At 36.0% G+C, this 23,671-nt stretch overlaps 1 protein-coding gene across 1 annotated transcript in view; it reads left to right on the top strand.

The window, feature by feature from the left end:
* LOC130682650 (THO complex subunit 2-like) overlaps positions 1-23,671 on the top strand; it is a 105,457-nt gene that overhangs the window by 19,650 nt on the left and 62,136 nt on the right. Inside the window, exons 3-8 of the mRNA XM_057497496.1 lie at positions 3,094-3,185; positions 6,539-6,590; positions 8,019-8,089; positions 8,937-9,058; positions 9,611-9,744; positions 23,180-23,346. Of these exons, the coding sequence (XP_057353479.1) occupies positions 3,094-3,185; positions 6,539-6,590; positions 8,019-8,089; positions 8,937-9,058; positions 9,611-9,744; positions 23,180-23,346 (638 nt within the window). The remainder of the gene's footprint in view (positions 1-3,093; positions 3,186-6,538; positions 6,591-8,018; positions 8,090-8,936; positions 9,059-9,610; positions 9,745-23,179; positions 23,347-23,671) is intronic.

The raw sequence follows: 23,671 nt of genomic DNA, 5'->3' as shown, positions 1-23,671 counted from the left end.
GACACTTCTTCATGAACACTTCTCCCTGGGCAAGGGAAGCGCAAGCAAAAATGAACAAGTGGGCCTGTATCAAGCTGAAAAGCTTCTGTCCAGCAAAGTTCACCATCAATAGAACAAAAAGGTACCCTACAGTATGGGAGAATATATTCATAAATGACAGATCCGATAAAGGGTTGACATCCAATATATATAAAGAGCTCACACACCTCAATAAACCAAAAGCAAATAATGCAGTTAAAAAATGGTCAGAGGAGCTGAACAGACATTTCTACAAACAATAAATTCAGATGGCCAACAGACACATGAAAAGATGCTCCACATCGCTAGTCATCAGAGAAATGCAAATTAAAACCACAATGAGATGTCACCTCACATCAGTAAGGATGGCCACCATCCAAAAGACAAACAACAACACATGTTGGCGAGGGTGTGGAGAAAGGGGACCCCTCCTACACTGTTGTGGGGAATGTAAATTAGTTCAACCATTGTGGAAAGGAGTACGGATGTTCCTCATAAAGCTCAAAATACACATACCATTTGACCCAGGAATTCCACTTCTTGGAATTTACCCTAAGAATACAGCAGCCCAGTTTGAAAAAGACAGATGCACCCCTATGTTTATCGCAGCACTATTTACAATGGCCAAGAAAAGGAAGCAACCTAAGTGTCCATCAGTAGAGGAATGGATGAAGAAGATGTGGTACATATACACAATGGAATATTATTCAGCCATAAGTATAAAACATATCCCACCATTGGCAACAACATGGATGGAGCTAGAGGGTGTTATGCTCAGTGAAATAAGCCAGGCGGAGAAAGACAAGTACCAAATTATTTCACTCATATGTGGAGTGTAAGATCAAAGAAAAGCTGAAGGAACAAAAGAGCAGCAGAGTCACAGAACCCAAGAATGGACTAACTGCTACCAAAGGGAAAGGGACTGTGGAGGATGGATGGGAAGGGAGGGATAAGCGCTGAGAAAAAGAAAGGGGGCCGTACAATTAGCACGTATAATGTGGGTGGGGGGTCATAGGGAGGGATGTACAACACAGAGAAGACTAGTAGTGATTCTACAGCATCTTACTACGCTGATGGACACTGACTGTAATGGGGTTTGTGGGGGGGACTACGTGAAGGGGGGAGTCTAGTAACCATAATGTTCTTCATGTAATTGTAGATTAATGATAACAAAATGAATAAGAAAAATTACTACTATAGTATATCCACTGAAAAAAAATACAGTAGGACTTCCTAACCAGTTAAATGGGCATTTAAAGAATATGTGAGTTGGGGACTGTTTTTGCATCTTTGTGGATTACGTTGTGATTGTTTTTATGTCCTTTACTGTCAGCAAAATGACCTGGGCTCTTTGTTCTCTGTTTTATAGTCTCCTGTGATTAAGATTAGAATTCCCTCAGCCTCTGTCAGCTTGTATTCTTATGGAAATTTAGTTTGATATTCAGCTGTTTTTTCCTAAGAGTGATTGCTTTTTTAAGAAATCTTAGTTATCTGGATAACTTTACATGAGTATTATTTGCTGTAAAAGCATTTTATTGATGGAAATTCAAAGCATTAAGTTAACTTCATATTCCTACCATGCTAACAAGTTAGTTTTTATATAGTTTATTTTAAGCATAATTAAGGCATATTTGTGAAAAAGGTGGGATTATTTAATAATGAATTCTTCATAAGGAATTGGGACAATTGGGCTATAGTACATTAACAAATAATTTGAGGACAAATTTATTTGATTGTAGAATACTATTTCCATTGTTTAAAGGGGGATTGATATGTCTTGATTTCTATTATATTCTCTTTTTGTGACCAGTAAAACCAAGAGAGAAGATTTTAAATATTTAGTTTTTTATTTGCTGTTTTGCCCTGAAAACTTTTTGATTCCTTTTAAAAGGGGATTATAAATTGACTTTATTTTGCATAAATGTTTTTAGGGCTGCCTGTTTTCCTTTTGATGAAAGGAAGCAAGTTTTTATTGTATGAAACTAAATAAAATGATAGCTGGAAGGAAGTGTTTACCTAACCAATAACAACCCGCCCCCCACCCACACACACACAAAAGAGATTCTTCCTCCTGGAAAGGGGACTACTTGCTAATTTTTAATAGTGAATGATAGTACTTGTGGTTGACAGTTCTCATAGAGCTGCTGTTTTATGTATGTAATTATTTCAGTTTGAATTCTGATGGAAATAGAGGACAAAAAAGATTGATATTTGGGGAGAAGTTTCTCTGACCTTAGGATATGGGTAAAACTTGATTTTATATTTACTTCTATTCCTTACTTTTTGTCAGTGTAGCCCTGAGATTGAATTGACTATAATCTGAATATATTTAGAAAAATCTGTGAAATGTGCTGATGAGAGGAATGGCTAATTTAGTTTATATTCACATGGTGGAGTTCTATTCAGTCTTCTTCTTATTCAGCCATAAGAAGAAAACAAATCCTACCATTTGCAACAACATCGATGGAGCTAAGAGGGTATTATGCTCAGTGAAATAAGCAAGGCGGAGAAAGACAAGTACCAAATGATTTCACTCATATGTGGAGTATAAGAACAAAGAAAAACTGAAGGAAAAAACAGCAGCAGAATCACAGAACCCAAGAATGGACTAACAGTTACCAAAGGGAAAAGGACTGGGGCGGATGGGTGGGAAGGGAGGGATAAGTGCAGGGAAAAAGAAAGGGGAGACTTTGGTAATTTTGGAGACTTCTATAGCAAGAGAAAATGCTTTTAAAAGAGTTAGTGGGGTAATTAGAATACCAAATGATGTGCCTTGTGAATTCAAATATATAAAGTATGTTGACATAAAGGAAAAGATGGGGAGGGAATTCTCAAGCAGTAGTTATGTTATAGTAGTATAGTCAAGGTTCACTTTTTTTTACTCTTTTAGTATTTTGTTTTGTGAAAATAAAAGGAAAAAAATCTAGAGAAAAGTATTAGAAGTATATTTTTCATACCATTGTTGATGTTTATAATAATTCTTAGAAGTAGGAAATACATAGATCTAACCCTCGAGGGTCTACATTTCATGTTCCAGAGTCTGTGTTCTCACATTATTTCTATTATGTTCTACAGATTTCCAGCAAGCTCTTTATGAGTTATCATGCCATGTCGTTAATGGAAATCTCAAGCATGAACATGCATCTAATGTTCTTAAAGACATTAGTGTAAGTTGTGTGTGTGTGTTCTTTTTTGATACAAATATCCCTGAAGTGTATAAATTGGCATTTCATTTTATTCAGAATTATAGTGAGGTAGGGCAGGGACATGGGACAAGCATCATAACTTTTCCTACCTATGATGAAAAATTCTGAGATATAAACAGTATGGTAAGAACAGGAGGGACCCCATCTTAAAGCTAAGATTCCATTTTAAAAAGCAGAGAGTTGAAGAAGTAAGATTCCTAACATATTCTCTGGTAATGAGACAGTAGCCCAACAGCCTATCTTAAGGCAGGGCAGGCAGTCTTAACTGATATGTCCCCACTACTTGAGGGTAACCCTATCTTGGAGAAGAACTGGATAAATAAATTCCTTGTGTTGGGTTTATTTAGCAGAATTATCTGGAGGACTGATAAGAAAGGAAAGGAGACACGGTGTCTCTCACCAGAGATAAGCACCTTGAGACCACAAGTCAAGCCTATGCCCAACAATCCCCCTCTGCCGTTTTCCCCATTCTTGAAAGCCTTAAAAGGCAGAATCCCCAAACTTTCAGTGTGCCTTCTCTCTGAGGTCGTCCGCACTTTCTTTAAGTGTGTACTTTCAGATAAAGCTTTCTAACTGCTCAGATTATTGCGGTCTTCGCTACTCCTAATAAGTAGGAAGGGGCTGCTAAGAGATCAGATTTGGGCCTGCACGTTTCCAGCCCATTGCCTGGGTGACATGGACGGAACTGCCGCTGTGTGATCTGTTCTTAGTAGCCTGCCAGAAAATCTCCTTTCTTTGGGAAGTTCTCAGAACATAATCTTACTCCATTCTGTGCTCCGTGGCTCCCCAAAATCCTGGAGTCGTAGGGGCTAGTCCACATGCTGTGCAGATCCAGGTGGACGCAAGATGCCAGGTGACTCTGGCTTCAGGAGTTGGCAAGGGAATCTGTCCTAGGCCAAGAAATTTCCCTCTTTCCCTTGTACTTTCCTGTTCTCTGGTGCCTGCAAGGCAGCTGCCATTCCCTGCTGCTGTAGCTTTAATGAATTCCTTCCTTACCTACACTGGGCTGATCTGTTTGAGAATTCTCTCTCACCCAGAATTAAGTAGGCTTCCTCCATCCAGGTTGAGGTTTCTCCTAATTCTTCAACTAGCTGCTCAGCAACAACAGTAGTGAATGTTTTAAGGTAATAGTGATACGTCATTGTTGCTAGGCAGAAACACATTTTAATCTTTTGTCTGGTTGTGAGTAAAATGGAAAATGTTAGGTAAGCTGGGAGAGCAAGAAAAAAAAGCCTGCATTTTACTGAAGTCAAGGTATACTCAATTAAAAGTGCTAGTATAAAAAATAATTTGGCTAGAATATGTTTTTCTCCCAATATAGCATCTCTCAAGGTATTTTCTTTAGTTTGCCTTTATGTTTAGAAATTAAATGTAGTTTTTTAAATTGAGGATTCAGTGATATTGAATTGAGGTTGCATAGAGGACCTTCACTTGATACCAATTTTCATGTTTTTGCCATTTATTTTAGAAAATATTAACTAGATTTTCCCCCCAACATTTAAGTGGTTATTCTGTTTCACTCTTTTATTCTTTAGAGTATTTAAGTTAACTTCAGACCAGATACTGGTCATTGTGGTTTGATATTTAAATTGAAAGATGAATTGTCAAATTGTAGTCATGTTTATTGTAAACCAGTAGTTAAGTTTCAGTTTTTACAAGTGGTGTATTACTCTATTAGGCTGTATTTTAAACTGGCAGAAATAAAATTATCTGCCCAGTTGAGAACAACTTTCATAACTGTTACTGAGGTAGGACCTGGCACTTCTGGATATCAACATGCATTTTCCCCTGTGTTGCTTTAAGCTTCTGTGGCATTTTCATGCTAGCGTAGGTCATCTCCTTTATATTTTTGTGTTTTCCCGCGGATGGTTCTAAGGAACTTCTGTGTTTAGCTGTTGTGATTTTTTCCCCTCACATTGAGATGTATTTGAGCAGTAGAGGTTCAATATGCATTTCTCTTTTATCACTAAATTTTCTATATGGGAAAGCAACATTAGTTCATGTCTTTCAACAGTGAGTTTTCCATGTTTGAAAACTCTTGTCTTGCTCTATTATTTCTGGTCTTCAGGTATCCTGAGTACTTGCATTCAAGTAGACATAGCCAAAGTTCATAGCCATTTAAGAAATTTGAGGTTAAAATCTGGTTGACAGTTAAGGTTATTTCATTCCATTAATTGGGCATTGGTGTAGGGTTTAGTGTATTTATGGAATTTGATTATAATACTTTTCTCATTTATTGAAAATGAACAGTCTAAATGAACTTAATGTTTATTAAAGAAATTTTACTAAGTATAGTTGACATATTAGTTCTAGATGTATGACAGTGATTTCACATTTATGTACATTACGAAATGCTCACCATGACAAACAAGTGCAGTTACCATCTGTCGCCATAAAATGTGTGTTTTGTTCTTCCTTAGCTCACCCTTCCTTTCAGTCCTTCGTGATACATATTCTTCTGCAGCTGGATTGTCTTTGTCATGACCTTCTCATAGTACTGAATCTCACGGTCCCACTTCTTAGCCACAGGAGCATATCCTGTGTGTCTCTTACAGCTGCCAGGTTTTGCTTTAGAATTACATTTCTTTCTTTTAGTCTCTGAAAATAGGCTAGTTTCAGGGTTACTACAGTGCCAGCAAACTAACTGCGATAATTGAATTATGTCCTTCCTAATGAAAAATTGCTCTAAAATGGGGCATGGGAGTGGGAAGTTAGGAGACAGATCTGGTAAAAATGTTGAAGTTTTCATCCAGAAATGAGGGGACACTTTTGGGTCAGTTTCTCCAAAGGCTTACAACTGTTAGAGCATAAGGAAAATAAATATAGATTTTTGGTAATTATCTTCAGAGAATCTTGAATTAGGGAACACCAGCTTGTGATTGTTCTTGTATTTTTTAGATTTCTGTTCTGATACTACTATGATTTTTGCATAGGTCAGTGATGGGCACAATATTTGAAATTTTGGATGAGAAATAAACCATTTTTAACAGTTTTGCTTTAAGTAGGTATGAGGTACTGCAAATTCCAGTGGTTTCTAACATGAAAATTCATTGGAAAAATTTCAATCAGTTGTGCTCTTTAATATTTCCTGGTGTTTATTTTATTTAGGTTTCTATTTTATCAAGTTATTTAATGATAGAAATTCAAACATTTTTTCCAACTGTTGTCTCTTTATTTTCTCTATATTATGAAACATGAAGAATTTCATTACATGTCAACACAGTGGTGTTGGGGTTTTCTTATTCTGAAACCATAATACTTGCTGGTGTGCTATTGTAGTGTTTTATTATGAATAATTATATTTTTAAAATTAGGAATTTCATGAGGATATGCCTTCCATTCTTGCTGATGTATTCTGCATATTAGGTAGGTATTAAACCTTTATTTCACCTGTAAAAAGTGCTGTTTATTAAATTAATGTACTATGTTAAAATGTTTTCTTCCAAAGTAAGGATTTTACAATGTAGAAATGTTTTTATAAATCTAGAATATATATCTTTTTACTCTATAGAGACTATAGTATTTTAAGTCAAATGTGAGTATAATCACTGTTTATAAACTAGTGCTAGTTTTAGTTTATAATTCAGTTTTCAGAATGTATCTTTATATAAAATGAAGCTAAATTAAGTCATTTCAAATAAAAAGGCTAAGTTTTCTGAAGTTAGCTACATTGGCCAGGATATTGGAAAATGGCACTGTCCAGGAAGGGAAAATGGAGAAGGGCAAAGAAAACATGGGTATATTTCATGATAAATCCCCTTCTCTCAACTCTCACGGATGGTGGTAGAAAGTAAACCGAAACAAAGCGGTGGTAGGATGTCTGGGGAGAGCCCTACAATACTTAGAGGACAACTTTTAATACATCCCTAAAATCAGTGCTGCTTTCTATAGCACATTCTAAAGTATGAGTTGACTTTAAAAGAATAGTATGTAATTAGTTAAAGTAATAATCCTAAAATCAGCTTTGTAATCTTGCTAATTCTAGTTGAAATTTTTGATGCTTGGCATTTGGAGCTAATTGTTTTATTTCTTTCATACTTCAGAAAATTATTCGACAAATAAGTCTTTTTTTTATTGAAGTATTGTTGATATGCAATCTTTATTGGTTTCAGATATACAACAAGGAGGTCTCAGCTTTTAAAAAAGATTTCAGTAGGAAGAAAATGATGAAAATCTTGAATACATTTTTGTTTGCTGACTAGAATTATAACTCAAAATAGGATATTAAAAATATCTTTTAATACTGTCTTTTCATAGAACTGATGGCCAGGTAGCTTGAATAGAACATGGTACATGGTAACAAGGTGGCCATGGTCAAGAGTTTTGAACTTCCTGAGTAATAGGATCTTTAATGTCAGAAGAGATCTTTGTTGTCACCCAGTTCCACTTAACACTCAAGAAAGGAATTTCTTCTTTAGCATCTGTGACATGTGGTCATTTAAATTTTGCTTTAGTATTTCCATTTTTTAAAACAGTGGGGTTTTTTTGAAGCTTTGTTGCTTTTCCAATGCCATAGCACGCAGCTTCTGTGTAATCTACTTACCATTTTATGGGTTTACCATTTTATGGGTATGCCCTTGGTCACAGGGTCAGTCTCCAGTATAAGGAGAAATTAATTCTAAGCATTCATAAGCATATGGAGGACAGCTCATGCTTACCATAGTTTCAGATATTTTTTCCAAATGAGCATTTCAAAATTAGCTAGTTTTAAAGAAAATTAAGTATCTTATTTTAGTGTTGGAGAGAGTCTAGGAAAATATGTCAGACTTTCATCTTTTTTTTCCTTCACTGTAGATACTGAGACAAATTGTTTAGAAGAAAAAAGCAAGAGAGACTATTTTACACAATTGGTATTAGCATGTTTGGTAAGTTTTAAAAAGCACTTTCTACATTTTCCATTGAACACTTGTAATTGCAGTAAACACGATAATGGAGGAGGATGTTGACATCTAGTTGACTATTCATTTTAAGGTGAGATTGGGGTTTTGAAATGGAATGATTTGTAAAATTGGACATACTAATTATTTCTATGAAGTAGACATGCTAGCATATCATTTATCTATACATATAAAACCTTAGGTGGTATTCCTGACCTAATAAATTCCTGAGAGAAAGGTAAACATCTATCAAGTGAGTAGAAATTATGTGGACAGCTTTTAAACTGAGCAATTTTTCCTAAATGATTAGGTATGGAGAAAAGAAATGAAGGTAGTTTGAAAATAATAAATTCTAGAACTTGTCATAATCATTGTCTAATAAACCATTTTATGTTTATACATTTAGAATCAAGGAGAAATGCCGTTACTCAGACCTGGAAGAATGTCCTTGTCTTTGCTGTGCTAGAATTTGACCGAAGTGCTGTATTATCTTAAAATACAGTTGACAGATTCAATTTTAATCAGAATTTCATCGGTTGTTCTTGTCATTTGTAGGCCGTGTACAGCATGCATTTAATTTTTTAGTGAGTGTTTTTTTTAAAGAGCTATGTCATATTTTTCAATATTTGCAGTCTTCATTTTTTCAATTGAAGTTCTAAGCTTTTTTTATTGTTACAAATTGATATGTTTTTGTGTTATTTTAGTATTTGGGAAAAGCTGTTTTGAATATATTGAAATATACTCAATATAGATAAATATATAATATATTTTAAATATTGTGGTTGTGTAGTTGGAATGCTAAGGAATAAATGGCCTTTAATATTTTTTAATGCAGTATTTAGTTTCAGACACAGTTCTAAAGGAACGCCTGGATCCAGAAACATTGGAATCATTAGGGCTTATCAAACAATCACAGCAGTTCAATCAGAAGTCAGTTAAAATCAAGACAAAACTCTTGTAAGTACACGTACCTTTCTGTTGCAGATCAAGTTACCTGAGTGTGTTTTCTTAGCTCTCATTTTGAATACTAGAATTTCTAAAGGCAGTTGAAGGTTTTTTATGTTGCTCTTACCATGTGTCTCCTATTTTTTCCTTTTAAAAGTAGCCTGTAATTACTGAGTCAGCATTGAACGTGGCCTGTGTGAAACCAGTATAAATTTTTTCCCATATTAGAAGTTGAAATAGTGTTCAGTGCTTTAAAATAATTTACAACTGGCTATATTCTAGGGTATATCCTGAGTGATGGAAATAGTGGTATGTTGTTGCTCCTTGGGATTAGCAATATCTGTTCTTTGTGTTACTCATTTTCCCTGTGTAACTGTCTCTTTGAACTATTGTTATCATTCTATCCTAAAAGATAAACAAAGGTAAATTTTTCAACAACAATTCTTAGTATTGTTATCTGAGAGAGAGATATAAGAATATTCAATGAAAAGAACAAAATACTCTTAATTAAGCTTGCTAATTGAAATTAATTTTATCCCCTGTATGATGTTTATCTAATTTCAGTTCTAAGCAGCAAAAATTCAATTTGTTAAGAGAAGAGAATGAAGGTTATGCCAAGATGATTGCTGAATTGGGGCAAGATTTATCTGGAAATATTACTAGTGATTTAATCTTAGAAAATATCAAATCTTTAATAGGTAAGACATGCGTAGTATGTTAATAAGAAATGAGTTTTTTAGTTATTGCAAGATATCCATAAAGACAAAATGAGTGCATTCCCTACAATTTTTTTTAAATTAAGAAATGAGAGCATGTGTTTTTAAACTTGTTCTTTTAAGATTTTATCAGTAATAAAAAATTTAAGTTGATGATGACAAATCTTTTTGTCACTGTTACCTGTGTGTTTGTATTAGTTTCTGCTTTCTCTGGTATTTCTCTTCAACTTTTAAGTATTTCTCAGTAATTTTATAGAGAGCAGAAAATAAAGTAAGCAGCTGAAACATCAATAAAGTCTTTGCTGAACTCTTGAAATGCAGAGATGTTTAGTTTTTGTGAACTTGATTTACAAAGTATCTTTATCAGGGACATTGAACACAGCTTATTTTATCTTTACAGCAGCCTGTTAAAGTAAGTGCAGCAGGTGGTATAAAAGTGTAACAGGAAAGTTATTTTTATATGAGAATTTTTAAAAATAAATATTTCTTTAGCATTATTCTTTTTACTTGCATTGAGTATATAGAGGAAATAGTTGGCTTCTATAAAAAGGAGGAATGAATGGTAGAAAAATAGGTAGTCCTGATTTTTCAAGAAAGGAAAGAATTGTCGCTCTTAATGGTTAGGTATTGTGCTAACTTAGGGAAGATTATCTAACAGCTAGATGTCTTAGGTTTTGAGACCTTTTGGAGAAGTTGTATTTCCTGCTTCTCTTTTTTTTTTTTCTCTTTAGATATTTTTTATTCATTTAGTTATCATTATTATACAGTTACATGAAGAACATTATGTTTACTAGACTCCCCCCTTCACCTAGTCCCCCCCACAAACCCCATTACAGTCACTGTCCATCAGCGTAGTAAGATACTGTAGAATCATTACTTGTCTTCTCTGTGTTGCACATCCCTCCCCATGCCCCCCGGCATTATACATGCTAATCATAAGGCCCCCTTTCTTTTTCCCCGCCCTTATCCCTCCCTTCCCACCCATCCTCCCCAGTCCCTTTCCCTTTGGTAACTGTTAGTCCGTTCTTGGGTTCTATCATTCTGCTGCTCTTTTGTTCCTTCAGTTTCTCTTTGTACTTATACTCCACATATGAGTGAAATCATTTGATACTTGTCTTTCTCCACCTGGCTTATGTCAATGAGCATAATACCCTCTAGCTCCATCGATGTTGTTGCAAATGGTAGGATATGTTTTCTTCTTATGGCTGAATAATATTCCATTGTGTATATGTACCACATCTTCTTTATCCATTCATCTACTGATGGACACTTATGTTGCTTCCTTTTCTTGGCTATTGTAAACACTGCTGCGATAAACATAGGGGTGCATCTGTCTTTTTCAAAATGGAGTGCTGCATTCTTAGGGTAAATTCCTAGAAGGGCAATTCCTGGGTCAAATGGTATTTCTATTTTTAGCTTTTTGAGGAACCTCCATACTGCTTTCCACAATGGTTGAACTAATTTACATTCCTACCAACAGTGTAGGAGGGTTCCCCTTTTGCCACAACCTCGCCAACATGTGTTGTTGTTTGTCTTTTGGATGGTGGTGATCGTGAGGTGATATCTCATTGTGGTTTTAATTTGCATTTCTCTGATGACTAGTGATGTGGAGTATCTTTTCATGTGTCTCTTGGCTATCTGAATTTCTTGTTTAGAGAACTGTCTGTTCAGCCTCTCTGCCCATTTTTTAATTGGATTATTTGCTTTTTGTTTGTTGAGGTGTGTGAGCTCTTTATATATTTTGGATGTCAACCCTTTATCGGATCTGTCATTTATAAATATATTCTCCCATACTGTAGGGTGCCATTTTGTTCTATTGATGGTGTCCTTTGCTGTACAGAAGGTTTTCAGCTTGATACAGTCCCACTTGTTCAGTTTTGCTTTTGTTTCCCTTGCTCAGGGAGATATATTCATGAAGAAGTCGCTCATGTTTATGTCCGAGAGATTTTTGTCTATTATTTTTTCTAAGAGTTTTATGGTTTCATGACTTACATTCAGGTCTTTGATGCATTTCGAATTTACTTTTGTGTATGGGGTTAGACAGTGATCCAGTTTCATTCTCTTACATGTAGCTGTCCAGGTTTGCCAGCACCATCTGTTGAAGAGACTGTCATTTCCCCATTGTATGTCCGTGGCTCCTTTATCTTATATTAATTGACCATATATGTTTGGGTTAATGTCTGGAGTCTCAATTCTGTTCCACAGGTCTGTGGCTCTGTTCTTGTGCCAGTACCAAACTGTCTTGATTACTGTGGCTTTGTAGTAGAGCTTGAAGTTGGGGAGCGTGATCCTCCCCACTTTATTCTTCCCTCTCAGGATTGCTTTGGATATTCGGGGTCTTTGGTGCTTCCATATGAATTTTTTTACTATTTGTTGCAGTTCATTGAAGAATGTCATTAGTAATATGATAGGGATCGCATCAAATCTGTAGATTGCTTTGGGCAGGATGGCCATTTTGGTGATACTAATTCTTCCTAGCCAAGAGCATGGGATGCGTTTCCATTTGTTAGTGTCCTCTTTAATTTCTCTTAGAAGAGTGTCTTATAGTTTCCAGGGTATAGGTCTTTCACTTTCCTTGGTTAGGTTTATTCCTAAGTATTTTATTATTTTTTATGAAATTGTGAATGGAATTGTTCTCCTGATTTCTCTTTCTATTAGTTCATTTTTACTGTATAGGAAAGCCACAGATTTCAGTGTGTTAATTTTGTATCATTCTGTTTTGCTGTATTCCGATATCAGATCTAGTAGTTTTTGAGTGGGTTCCTTAGAGTTTTTTATGTACAATATCATGTCATCTGCAAATAGTGACCATTTGACTTATTCTTTACCAATTTGGATTCTTTATATTTCTTTTGTTTAGTCTAATTGCCGTGGCTAGGACCTCCAGTACTATGTTGAATAACAGTGGGGAGAGTGGGCATCCCTGTCTTGTTCCGGATCTCAGAGGAAAAGCTTTCAGCTTCTCACTGTTCAGTGTGATATTGGCTGTGGGTTTATCATCTATGGCCTTTATTATGTTGAGGTACTTGCCCTCTATGCCCATTTTGTTGAGAGTTCTTTTCATGAATGGATGTTGAATTTTGTCAAATGCTTTTTCAGCATGTGTGGAGATCCTCATGTGGTTTTTGTCCTTGTTCTTGATGTGATTAATGATGTTGATGGATTTTCAGATGTTGTACCATCCATGCATCCCTGGGATGAATCCCACTTGGTCATCGTGTATGATCCTTTGGATGAATTTTTGAATTCGGTTTGCTAATATTTTATTGAGTATTTTTACATGTAAGTTCATCAGGGATATTTGTCTGTAATTTTCTTTTTTTGTTGGGGTCTTTGCCTGGTTTTGGTATTAGGGTAATGTTGGCTTCGTAGAATGAGTTTGGGAGTATTTTCTCCTGTTCTATTTTTTGGAAAACTTTAAGGAGAATGGGTATTATATCTCCTCTGTATGTCTGATAAAATTCCTAGGTAAATCCATCTGACCTGGGGTTTTGTTCTTGGGTAGTTTTTTGATTACCGCTTCAATTACTTTGCTGATAATTGGTTTGTTTTGATTTTGTGTTTCTTTCTTGGTCAGTCTTGGAAGGTTGTATTTTTCTAGGAAGTTGTCCATTTCTTCTAGGTTTTCCAGCTTGTTAGCATATAGGTTTTCATAGTAGTCTCTAATAATACTTTGTATTTCTGTTAGGTCCGTCGTGATGTTTCCTTTCTCATTTCTGATTCTGTTGATGTGTGTTGATTCACTTTTTCTCTAAATAAGTATGGCTACAGGCTTATCTGTTTTGTTTATTTTCTCAAAGGATCAGCTCTTGGTTTCATTGATTTTCTCTATTGTTTTATTATTCTCAATTTTATTTATTTCTTCTTTGATTTTTATTAAGTCCCTCCTTCTGCTGACTTTAGGCCTCATTTGTTCTTTTTTTTCCAATTTTGACAATTGTGATGTTAGACTATTCATTTGGGTTTGTTCTTCCTTCTTTCAATATGCCTGGAGTGCTATATACTTTCCTCTTAAGACTGCTTTCACTGCGTCCCACAGGAGTTGGGGCTTTGTGTTGTTGTTGTCATTTGTTTCCATATATTGCTTGATCTCTATTTTAATTTGGTCATTGATCCATTGATTATTTAGGAGCATCTTGTTAAGCCTCCATGTGTTTGTGGGCCTTTTTGCTTTCTTTGTGCAATTTAGTTCTAGTTTTATACTTTTGTGGTCTGAAATGTTGCTTGGTATAATTTCAATCATTTGGAACTTACTGAGGTTCTTTTTGTGGCCTACTATGTGGTCTATTCTGGAGAACCATGTGCACTTGAGAAGAATGTGTATCCTGTTGACTTTGGGTGTAGAGTTCTATAGATGTCTATTAGGTCCATCTGTTCTAGTGTGTTGTTCAGTGCCTCTGTGTCCCTACTTATTTTCTGTCTGGTGGATCTGTTCTTTGGAGTGAATTGTATGTTGAAGTCTCCTAAAATGAGTGTATTGCATTGTATTTCCTCCTTTAGTTCTGTTAGTATTTGTTTCACATATGCTGGTGCTCTTGTGTTGGGAGCATATATATTTATAATGGTTATATCCTGTTGTTGGACTGACCCCTTTATCATTATGTTATGTCCTTCTTTATCTCTTGTTACTTTCAGTGGTTTGAAGTCTATTTTGTCTGTTACTTATACTGTAACACCTGCTTTTTTCTCCCTGTTGTTTGCATGAAATATCTTTTTCCATTCCTTGACTTTTAGTCTCTGCATGTCCTTGAGTTTGAGGTGAGTCTCTTGTAAGCAGCATATAGACGGGTCTTGTTTTTTTATCCATTCAGTGACTCTGTGTCTTTTGATTGGTGCATTCAGTCCAATTACATTTAGGGTGACTATCGATAGGCATGTGCTTATTGCCATTGCAGGCTTCAGATTCATGGTTACCACATGTTCCAGGTTAATTTCCTTACTATCTAAGAGTGCAAGTTATCTCACTTAGTATGGTTTTACGATCACAATCTAAATGTTCTTTTCTGTTTCTCCTCCTTTTTCTTCCTCCATTCTTTATATATTAGGTATCATATTCTGTACATTTTGTCAATCCCTTGATTGACTTTGGGGATAGTTAATTTAATTTTGCATTTGCATAGTAATTAGCTGTTCTAATTTCTTTACTGTGGTGTTATTACCTCTGGTGACAGCTATTCAACCTTAGGAACACTTCCATCTATAGCAGTTCCTCCAAAATAGACTGCAGAGATGGTTTGGTTTGTGGGAGGTAAATTCTCTCAGCTTTTGCTTATCTTGAAATTGTTTAATCCCTCAAAATTTAAATGATAATCTTGCCAGATTAAGTAATCTTGGTTCCAGGCCCTTCTGCTTCATGGCATTAAATACATCATTCCACTTCCTTCTGGCCTGTAAGTTTTCTGCTGAGAAGTCTGATGTTAGCCTGGTGGGCTTTCCTTTGTCTATGATCTTATTTCTGTCTCTGGCTGCTTTTAACTATTTTTCCTTATCCTTGATCTTTTCCATTTTAATTACTGTGTGTCCTGGTGTTGTCTTCCTTGGGTCCCTTGTGTTGGGAGATCTGTGGATCTCCATGGCCTGAGAGACTATCGCCTTCCCCCGACTGGGGAAGTTTTCAGCAACTACCTCCTCAAAGTCACTTTCTATCCCTTTCTGTCTCTCTTCTTCTTCTGGTATCCCTATAATGGGAATATTGTTCCGTTTGCATTAGTCACACAGTTCTCTCTATATTCTTTCATTCTAAGAGATCCTTTTTTTCTCTCTGTGCCTCAGCTTCTTTGTATTCCTCTTCCATAGTTTCTATTTCACTTAGTGTCTCCTATACCGTATCCAACCTGCTTTTGATACCCTCCATCGTGCTCTTCAACGATTGGATCTCCATCCTGAATTCATTCCCGAGTTCTTGAATATCTTTCTGTATCTCCATTAGCATGTTGATGATTTATATTTTGAACTCACCCTTCAGGAGGAGTCACGAGGTCCATATCATTGAAATCTTTCTCAGGAGTTGTATTAGTAATTTTACTCTGGACCTGGTTTCATTGGTGTTTCATATTTGTACATGGCGCCGTCTAGTGTCCAGACGCTCTATTCTGGAGCTGCTCATCCCCTGAAGCAATGTCGGTGGTCGCAGTGGAGTGGTATTGGTGCCTGGTGGTAGGGAAGAGCTGTACCCCACTTCCCAGCTGCTGTGCCTGTCTCCACTGCCTGAGCTAGTGGACCAAGCACACAGATACAAGCTTTTGTCACAGAGTAGCCGGATATGGATCCCTGCTTTCCACAAGCAGCCGGAAACCCAGTCTTCCGAGGAACTCCACCTGCCCCAGCTTTCCAACCCCTGTTCAGTGAGGTCTGCTCTTCTCTCCAGGTGTGTGCACTCTGGCGCCGTCCTCTTTCCTGTTGCTGTCTCAGGATTAGTTGCGCCAACTATATTTTCTTGTTGTATCCAGTTTTAGGAGGAAGCCTCTGTCTCTCCTCTCATGCCACCATCTTTAATCCTCTCTGGTTATATTTTAAAAGATGTTTATGCCTAACTTCTTTCCCTGTTTTTTAAATTTATGTATGACTAAGAGTGGGGAGTATCCTGATCCTTACACAGTTCTTCCAATGTTATACTGAGTAGAAACTCAGATAAAACTAGGTTTAACTACAGTCATCTTTAGTAAAAATCATGTTTTTAGCTTATGCTTTTGGTATAGAAGGTAAGATGCTTTTAGTTTAAAATTTCTACTTTCCTTGAAGTAAGTTTAGTTTTTGCATCTGATTTACTCTCTCTGCTACTTCCTCCTGTTTTCACACCAAGACTTGTATTCCCCTAGGCCTGCAGGGCTCTTCCTTACCTGGGTGGCAGTGGCATGTGTAAAAAAATCCTCCTGTAGGGTTTCCTTTTCTCTTTCTAGGGTAGGCTGTACCTTTTTCCTGCAGCATTTTGTTCTAGCTTGAGATGCCTGTCAGTACTGCTTTCCTATAGGTTTGTCTTTCCTTATGGCCTGCTATGTACTTTCCTAAGATGGTGTTTCCCACGTAAGAATTTTGTGGTGTGTAAGTACCTGTTTTTTTTTTTTTTTCACTTTGTTTGCCTATATCTTGTCATCTCATCTGGCCTTGTTTCTTCTAGTCTTTGTCCTTGTGAATTTATACCTTTTTATTTTGGTCCCTTGTTATTTTGGCAACATTTGAAAGTGGGTTTTTCCTGAAGGTGTGCTTTTATCTAACTGGGAAAATGGATGCTACTTACATTTTTTTGAACTTTGCCCTCAGAGAACTGATTGTGTTATTGTCTCTGAAGTACAGTCTGGGAATCATAACTGCAAGCTCATGACATAATGGATATTCCATGAGTATGAACAATTAGCTTTTATGGGCTAAACTTCTAGTTCATCAAGCATACTACGATGCACAGAAACGTCACCTCCTCGGTGTAGCCTTTCCTGCCATCTCACCCAGGCCTGCCTCGTGTTCACTGTTCTTCTGAGCACTTACCACCATATAACATGCAATGCATTTTATTCTCCAACCCCACTGGAATGTAGGCTCCATGAGGACATGGATTTTTGTTTGTTTGCTTTAGTAGCTCTAACCTCAGTGCCTGCTATATAGGTGCTGGATAAATACTTGTTGAAAATTTACTGCATTTTCCCCCCTTTCTTGTACGGTTTGTAGTGATTCTTACCTTCCTTCCCCTGACATTGTGGTGGGGGAACAGGATGGTACTTAGTCTGATCAGGAGCATCCTTATTTATTACCCTGTAACTAAAGGGTAGTTACTTGTTCCCTACAAGATTCTCGTTTATCAAAATGTTTTTATCCTAAATATAGAAAAGTTTCTAGCCCGTCGATAGCCTGGGGTTGTTTACTGCATGAAAAAGCAAGGAAGCAGAACTTTTATGAGCCTGCATGTGGTTGTGTTTTCAAACCCGACACTAAATTTGAAAAACTTGTCAAATAGGAGTGGATAGGATAGTGATCAGTAAGTTCTTGGGCTGTCATGATAGATCCCACACAGACCATCCCTGCATCAAGATGGCAGAAAACATCTACAATAAATTAGAGACGAGGATATTAGAACTGGACTCCTTTGATTGCTGAACTAAACCATAAGCACTTTACTCTTCTGAATGCCCTTCAAAAGAAAGTAGTAGCTAGGTATTCTTCTAAATTAGTGGTCAGGAAACTTTTTTCTGTTAAGAGTGAGATAGTAATTTTTCTTTGTTTCGTCGGCCACGTGGTTTTTGTTGGAACTACTCAACATTGCCATTGTATTATGAAGGAAGCCACAGGCAGTAACTAAATAAATGATTGTTTCTGTGTTCCAGTACAACTTTATTTACAAAAACTGAATGGATTTGAGCCATAGCCTATAGTGTGCTAATCCCTGCTCTAAATCAAAAGTGCTGGCTAACATTATTTATTGACCTAGCTTACTTGAGTTTAGTTTTAAAGAATGAAAATGGTTCTTCCTGGTTTTGGGTTTAGTGGTTCAGGATCTCTTTGGCCTAGGCTCTAGACCTGTCCTACTCACCCTCAGTCAGAGACCTCTTCATCAAATTTCAGGACCTTCATTTGTTGCCTGGTGTCCAAGGTTGTAGCTTTGGCTGGGGGTAGGGTGAGAGTCTCTGCCTCTTGAGTCTCACAGGTTAAATGTGGTTGCTTGTCAAATGACCACAAAAACATTAAACACAAAATAAAAACCCAAGCCAAATTATTTTATTCTTGGACAGATTATGGGACATTTAACCCCCTTGACTATGTTATCTCAAGTATGCTTAATATTTTGTATTGGGTCCAGTCTGAATATAAGGGCCCTTCAGCCTAGAAACATCTTACTGTGTTAGCTGTCTGCTGTCCCTTTGAAAGGGAAGCCAGTTGACTGCCTCCTCTGCTTAATTTTTTGCTTTATTGAAGTTTCTTAACTGTATACTAGTTATGAAGAGGTTGTTTTTCTCTACTATGAAAAAGAAGATAGCAATTGGTGTTCTCATCGTTAGTTTTTTATAATTATACTTTCATTTTGTTTGTTTTTTTTGCAAGGTTCATTTTTCTGCATCTTGGTTCCTTGGTTCTTGCCTTGATCCTATGTGCAGTTTTTTGCAAATACTGTTTCTTAGCAATAGTCTAATACAGGTTTTTATTTGCCTGTTTTAGTCCGTTAGGGCTACTGTAACAAAGTACTACAGACTGGGTGGCTTTATAAACAACAGAAAGGTATGTTTCACAGTTATTGAGGCAGGAAGCCCAAGATTCGTCAACGGCATCTTTGGTTCTTGCCTTGATCCTATGTGCAGGGTTTTGCAAATACTATTTCTTAGAAATAGTCTAACGTAGGCTTTTATTTGCCTGTTTTAGTCTATTAGGGCTACTGTAACAAAGTACCACAGACTGGGTGGCTTTATAAACAACAAAAAGTTACGTTTAACAGTTCTTGAGGCAGGAAACCCAAGATTGGGCACCAGCATGTTTGGGTTCTGATGAAAGCCCTCTTTTGGGTTGCAGGCTGCTGACTTCTTGCTGTATCCTCATATGGTTGGAGGGGCAAGGGAGTTCTTTTTTTTAAAGGGCATTGCCCTCATTTATGAAGGCTCCATTCTCATGACCTAATCATCCCCTCCACCCCACCCCATCCTCGCTATAGGTCCCACCTTCTGATACCATCATATTGGGCATTAGAAATTCTACACAGGAATTTTTGGGGGGAGAGGTGGAGGACAAACATTCAGACCATGATATAGCCTATTTCTAAAGTGAATTCTAGATGCCAGATCATGTTGTTTTATTCAAAATATGTTTTTTTCTGTATTGGAAGGTCTGTTACATCAGAAACATGGTTACTGGAGCTATCATATTGTTTGACATTATGGGCTAGAAATCTCTCCCAATCATGTTTGCAGTATTACATTGATTTTTTTTTTCCTGTTAAGAATCTCAATTTGGCCTTTTCCTAAAACAACCATTGTCAGTTTAATTATATTTTTGCCTCTAGTTAAAATCACTTGGTCTAATACACTGGCTGTCTTGTCCATCTTTGAGGAAACTCCAGTTACTTTTCAGTGCATTTTTTCAAAGATGTATCACCCAAAAGTTGTGAAGTCCTCAGGATTTGAGAAGGCATTTTATTAATCTCTGTATCACAAGCATCTGGTATATAGAAGGTATTTATGTTTATTTAAATGAAGGAATTTCACCATTACAGATTCACCATTTCTGTATTTTTCCACTTGTTCCCTTCTGATATGGTTCCTTTGTTTGTTCCTCAAAAGTCATAAAGATATTATATGTGCTTATAAATATTCCTTAATGTAGCTGGTGAAAGAGGTAGGGAGCTAAGCTTATGTTCTCGTGTAAGGTCACATGACTACTGATGGTTAGGGTGGACAAGAGCCTTATAAGATGCTTGAGCACAAGAGTGCCAATGTTCTGCCACAGCTGCCATTAGAAAAAAATTACTTTGGACATTCAAGATTACTGATTGTTACTAGAGTCCCATTGTATATGAAATAGCTTAGCTGTTACTTAGCAAATCTGTAAGGTTTTAAAAAGCATTTTAAAAATCTTTGGTTTGGTTACATTTTCTGTCTTATGTAGCCAAGGTCACTCCAATTGATTGGTCTAACTGATGGCATTTGAGACATTTAGTAGTAAATTCATTAGCCAGTTCTTCTTTTTGAAAGATGCAAGGTTGATACCTGTTATAAATAGAAGTGCATATACTGCCTTTTCTAGATTACTGCCTTAAATTGCACCTAGAAAGAAGTTAGTAGATAGTTGACAGTGCAGGTCATTGATAGAAGTCTCAATAGAGTAATACTGCTTCATAAAACATGTCATTGGTTCATATTATAGGAAACTAAAAATGTGAACTTTAATGTGAGTGAAACAACATTTCCATGTAACATGTTGCTGTTCTAGTTCTTATATACACGTTTTGTATATGTAGCTTAATGGGTAATTAATTATAAGCCAGCCATTTTTTTCAAAATTATATTCAGTGTATCTTTTGTCCCTTCTGTTAGAGTATTATTCATTTTATATAATGATTGAATCTTTACATTTAGTAAATGTAGGAGTAGGTATAAGGTTGGAGAATTTGCTAGATTTTACTTTGATAATCTTTATTGTCAATGTTACTAGCAGTTTGGAGGCATTTTTCCCAACTTTATTGAGGCATAGTTGACATATAATAAACTGACCAAATTAAAGTGCATGTTGAGTTTTAACATATGTATACACCTGTGAAAACCTCACTGCAACTTAGATAATGCTTGTTTCTATTACCTCCTCCCCCACCCCCCAGTTTCCTCCTTTTTTATTTCATTCCCCTTCACTCCCTCGCCAGGCAACCACTGACTTGTTTTCTGACTCTATAGACCAGGTTGCATTTTCTAGAATTCTTTTATAAATGGAATCATATAGAGAATATTCTATTTTGTCTTGCTTATTTCATTCAGCATCATTATTTGCGATTCATGCATGTTTATATTAATAGTTCTTTCCTTGTTATTCCTGAGTGGTAGTCCACTGTATATACTACAAATATACTGTACCACAATTTCTTTACCCATTCATATGTTGATGGACATTTGAGTGTGTCCTGTTGTATATAGAGCTTCTAGGAATATTTGTGTACAAGTCTTTGTGTGGACATAGATATTTACTTCCCTTGGGAAAATACCTTGGATTGAAATGGCTTGGTCATATAGTAGGTGTAAGTTTGACTTTTAAGAAAACTCCTAGTTTTACAAAGTAGTTGTACCATTTCATATTTTATATTTCTTCTAGTAGCATTTAAAAATTCTAATTGCTATTTTGGAGTCACTTTTACATTTATTTTACTTTTTCAGTTGTTATTTTAGAGCCATACTTTTTGGGGATACAGGGAAGGGCTAAAATATTTAGACATTTTCTTCCCAGAACTTTAAGTAAACATCGTTTTGGAAAATTTGTGAAAATTGGAACTCTTTTCAGTAAGCCATGATCAATGTGTTAGTCCATTTTTTCCTTAGTATGTGAAATGGAAAAAAATGTGTTCTTAACTTCAGATTTCATAAAAAGTGGAAAGAAATACTTACAGTATTTGAAGAATTTGGTTTTCTAAGTAATTGCCAAGATAGTGTGAATCAGACATTTGTTTTATAGCGTTTAATATAGCTGCAGAGTTAATAGGAGTAACTCTGGAAATCTTATAAAATAGGTTATGTAAGAATTTTCTTTGAAAAATCCCCAAAGTCATCTGTTAGGTACAGTGTTTGACATAATGCCTCTCCCTAAGTTCAGCACAGTTCTATTTTCTGCTGCATTAGCCAGTGTTTATTTGCTTGCCACTGTGAAGTGGTTAGCTAGCATGTACGGGTTGTGTCTAATGAAAAAATATGTAATTTAAAACACTAGAATTCTATTTGGCTTAATGCATAAGACATGTGGGAACTGATATAAGCGGCATAGCAGATTAACATCTCATGCTGACTTTGGGTCATAAGTATACATTTTATTGAGAGGAATGGTGGGTAGAATTGCCTGTATCATTTAATTTAATTTTTATTTCTATCATTTTTTTTGCTGTGTGTAAATGTTTGTATTCTCATAAATTAAATGCATACGTGATGTCACTGCACTATAATATAATAAGGCAGCAGCTGAAGCTGAATGCAAATAGAGGTAATAATTTACTAAGAGTAGGGTGGCTGATAGGCAGGTTTATTAAATCTGTGTCCATTGGCCCTTTTGAGCTTACCTTAAGGGATTAGCAAGGATAAGTAGCCGTCTGCACTTACTCAGTGCTTCTTTCCCTTTTCCTGCTCTACCTTATTTTTTTCTTTCTCTCTTGCTTATCTTTATAAATGCTGCCCAAAACCATAAGTATAAATCAGTGGTACAATTATTTTCTGTAGCTTTGTTGTGTATGTAAAATAAACTAAAAAATGATTCTAACAATATGTTCTGCTTTCATGAATCTGAGCTTTTAACTGTTTGTAAGCTTTCAAAGTACTTCTGTATAAAACATTAAAAAATCTCCTTTAGTTGCTTAACTTGTAAAATGCATTGTTTGATTTTCATATTTTGCTAAGAGTTAACAATGTTCATCTCTTTCACTAGTGAGAGTAATCAGTAACTGATGACACAGTGAGGCAAAGAGGAACGTTTGCTTGACTTAGTGTTGCAGATCCTGAGCTTCAGCTCTATCACTAACCCACTTTGTAATGCTGGGAAAGTCACATTTCTTATCTGTAAAATGTGGGGAATGGACTTGATGATCTTGAAAATTATGGAGATATTCTTCTGGGGAAGGGGAAGCAAATTGATAAAAGAAGTTGTTTTTAGAAACATTTTTATCTTGTTATGTAGGTTTTCCCTGGAAGTTAATGGCTTCAGTAGAAATGATGTATAATCACTTTTGAATTTGTGTGTATCTCATCTCTTGCAGGATGCTTTAATCTGGATCCCAATAGAGTTTTGGATGTCATTTTAGAAGTGTTTGAATGCAGGCCAGAACACGATGAATTCTTTATATCTTTATTAGAATCTTATATGAGTATGTGTGAACCGCAAACACTGTGTCATATTCTTATATCCAAGTTCAAGTTTTATCAGGTAATAAAAAAATGTGTATATGTGTATCCCTATATATCAATGGAGAAAGAGGGGGAGGTTAATTTCATCATTTTATATGTACGGTTTAATTTGATTTTGTTTGTAAATGATTGGCTCCAGCTCAGCCATTCAAGCAGAGGAGAGAAGATAAACGGATAGGTAACAAAGCAATATGATCAGTGCTATATTAGTAGGGTGAATGGTTTGATGTGAAAGCCTAGAGGAAAGCATAATAAATACTTGCCCTTCAAGAGAAGGAGTCAGGGAGGACCTTACAGATACAACCTTTTTTTCACCTGGTTCTTGGAGGATGAGTAGAAGTTTT

The sequence above is a fragment of the Manis pentadactyla genome, chromosome 2 (genome assembly GCF_030020395.1).
Source record: "Manis pentadactyla isolate mManPen7 chromosome 2, mManPen7.hap1, whole genome shotgun sequence".
Lineage (NCBI taxonomy): Eukaryota > Metazoa > Chordata > Mammalia > Pholidota > Manidae > Manis > Manis pentadactyla.
Note: the sequence above shows the minus strand (reverse complement) of the source record. Positions and strands in the feature narration are given on the sequence as shown.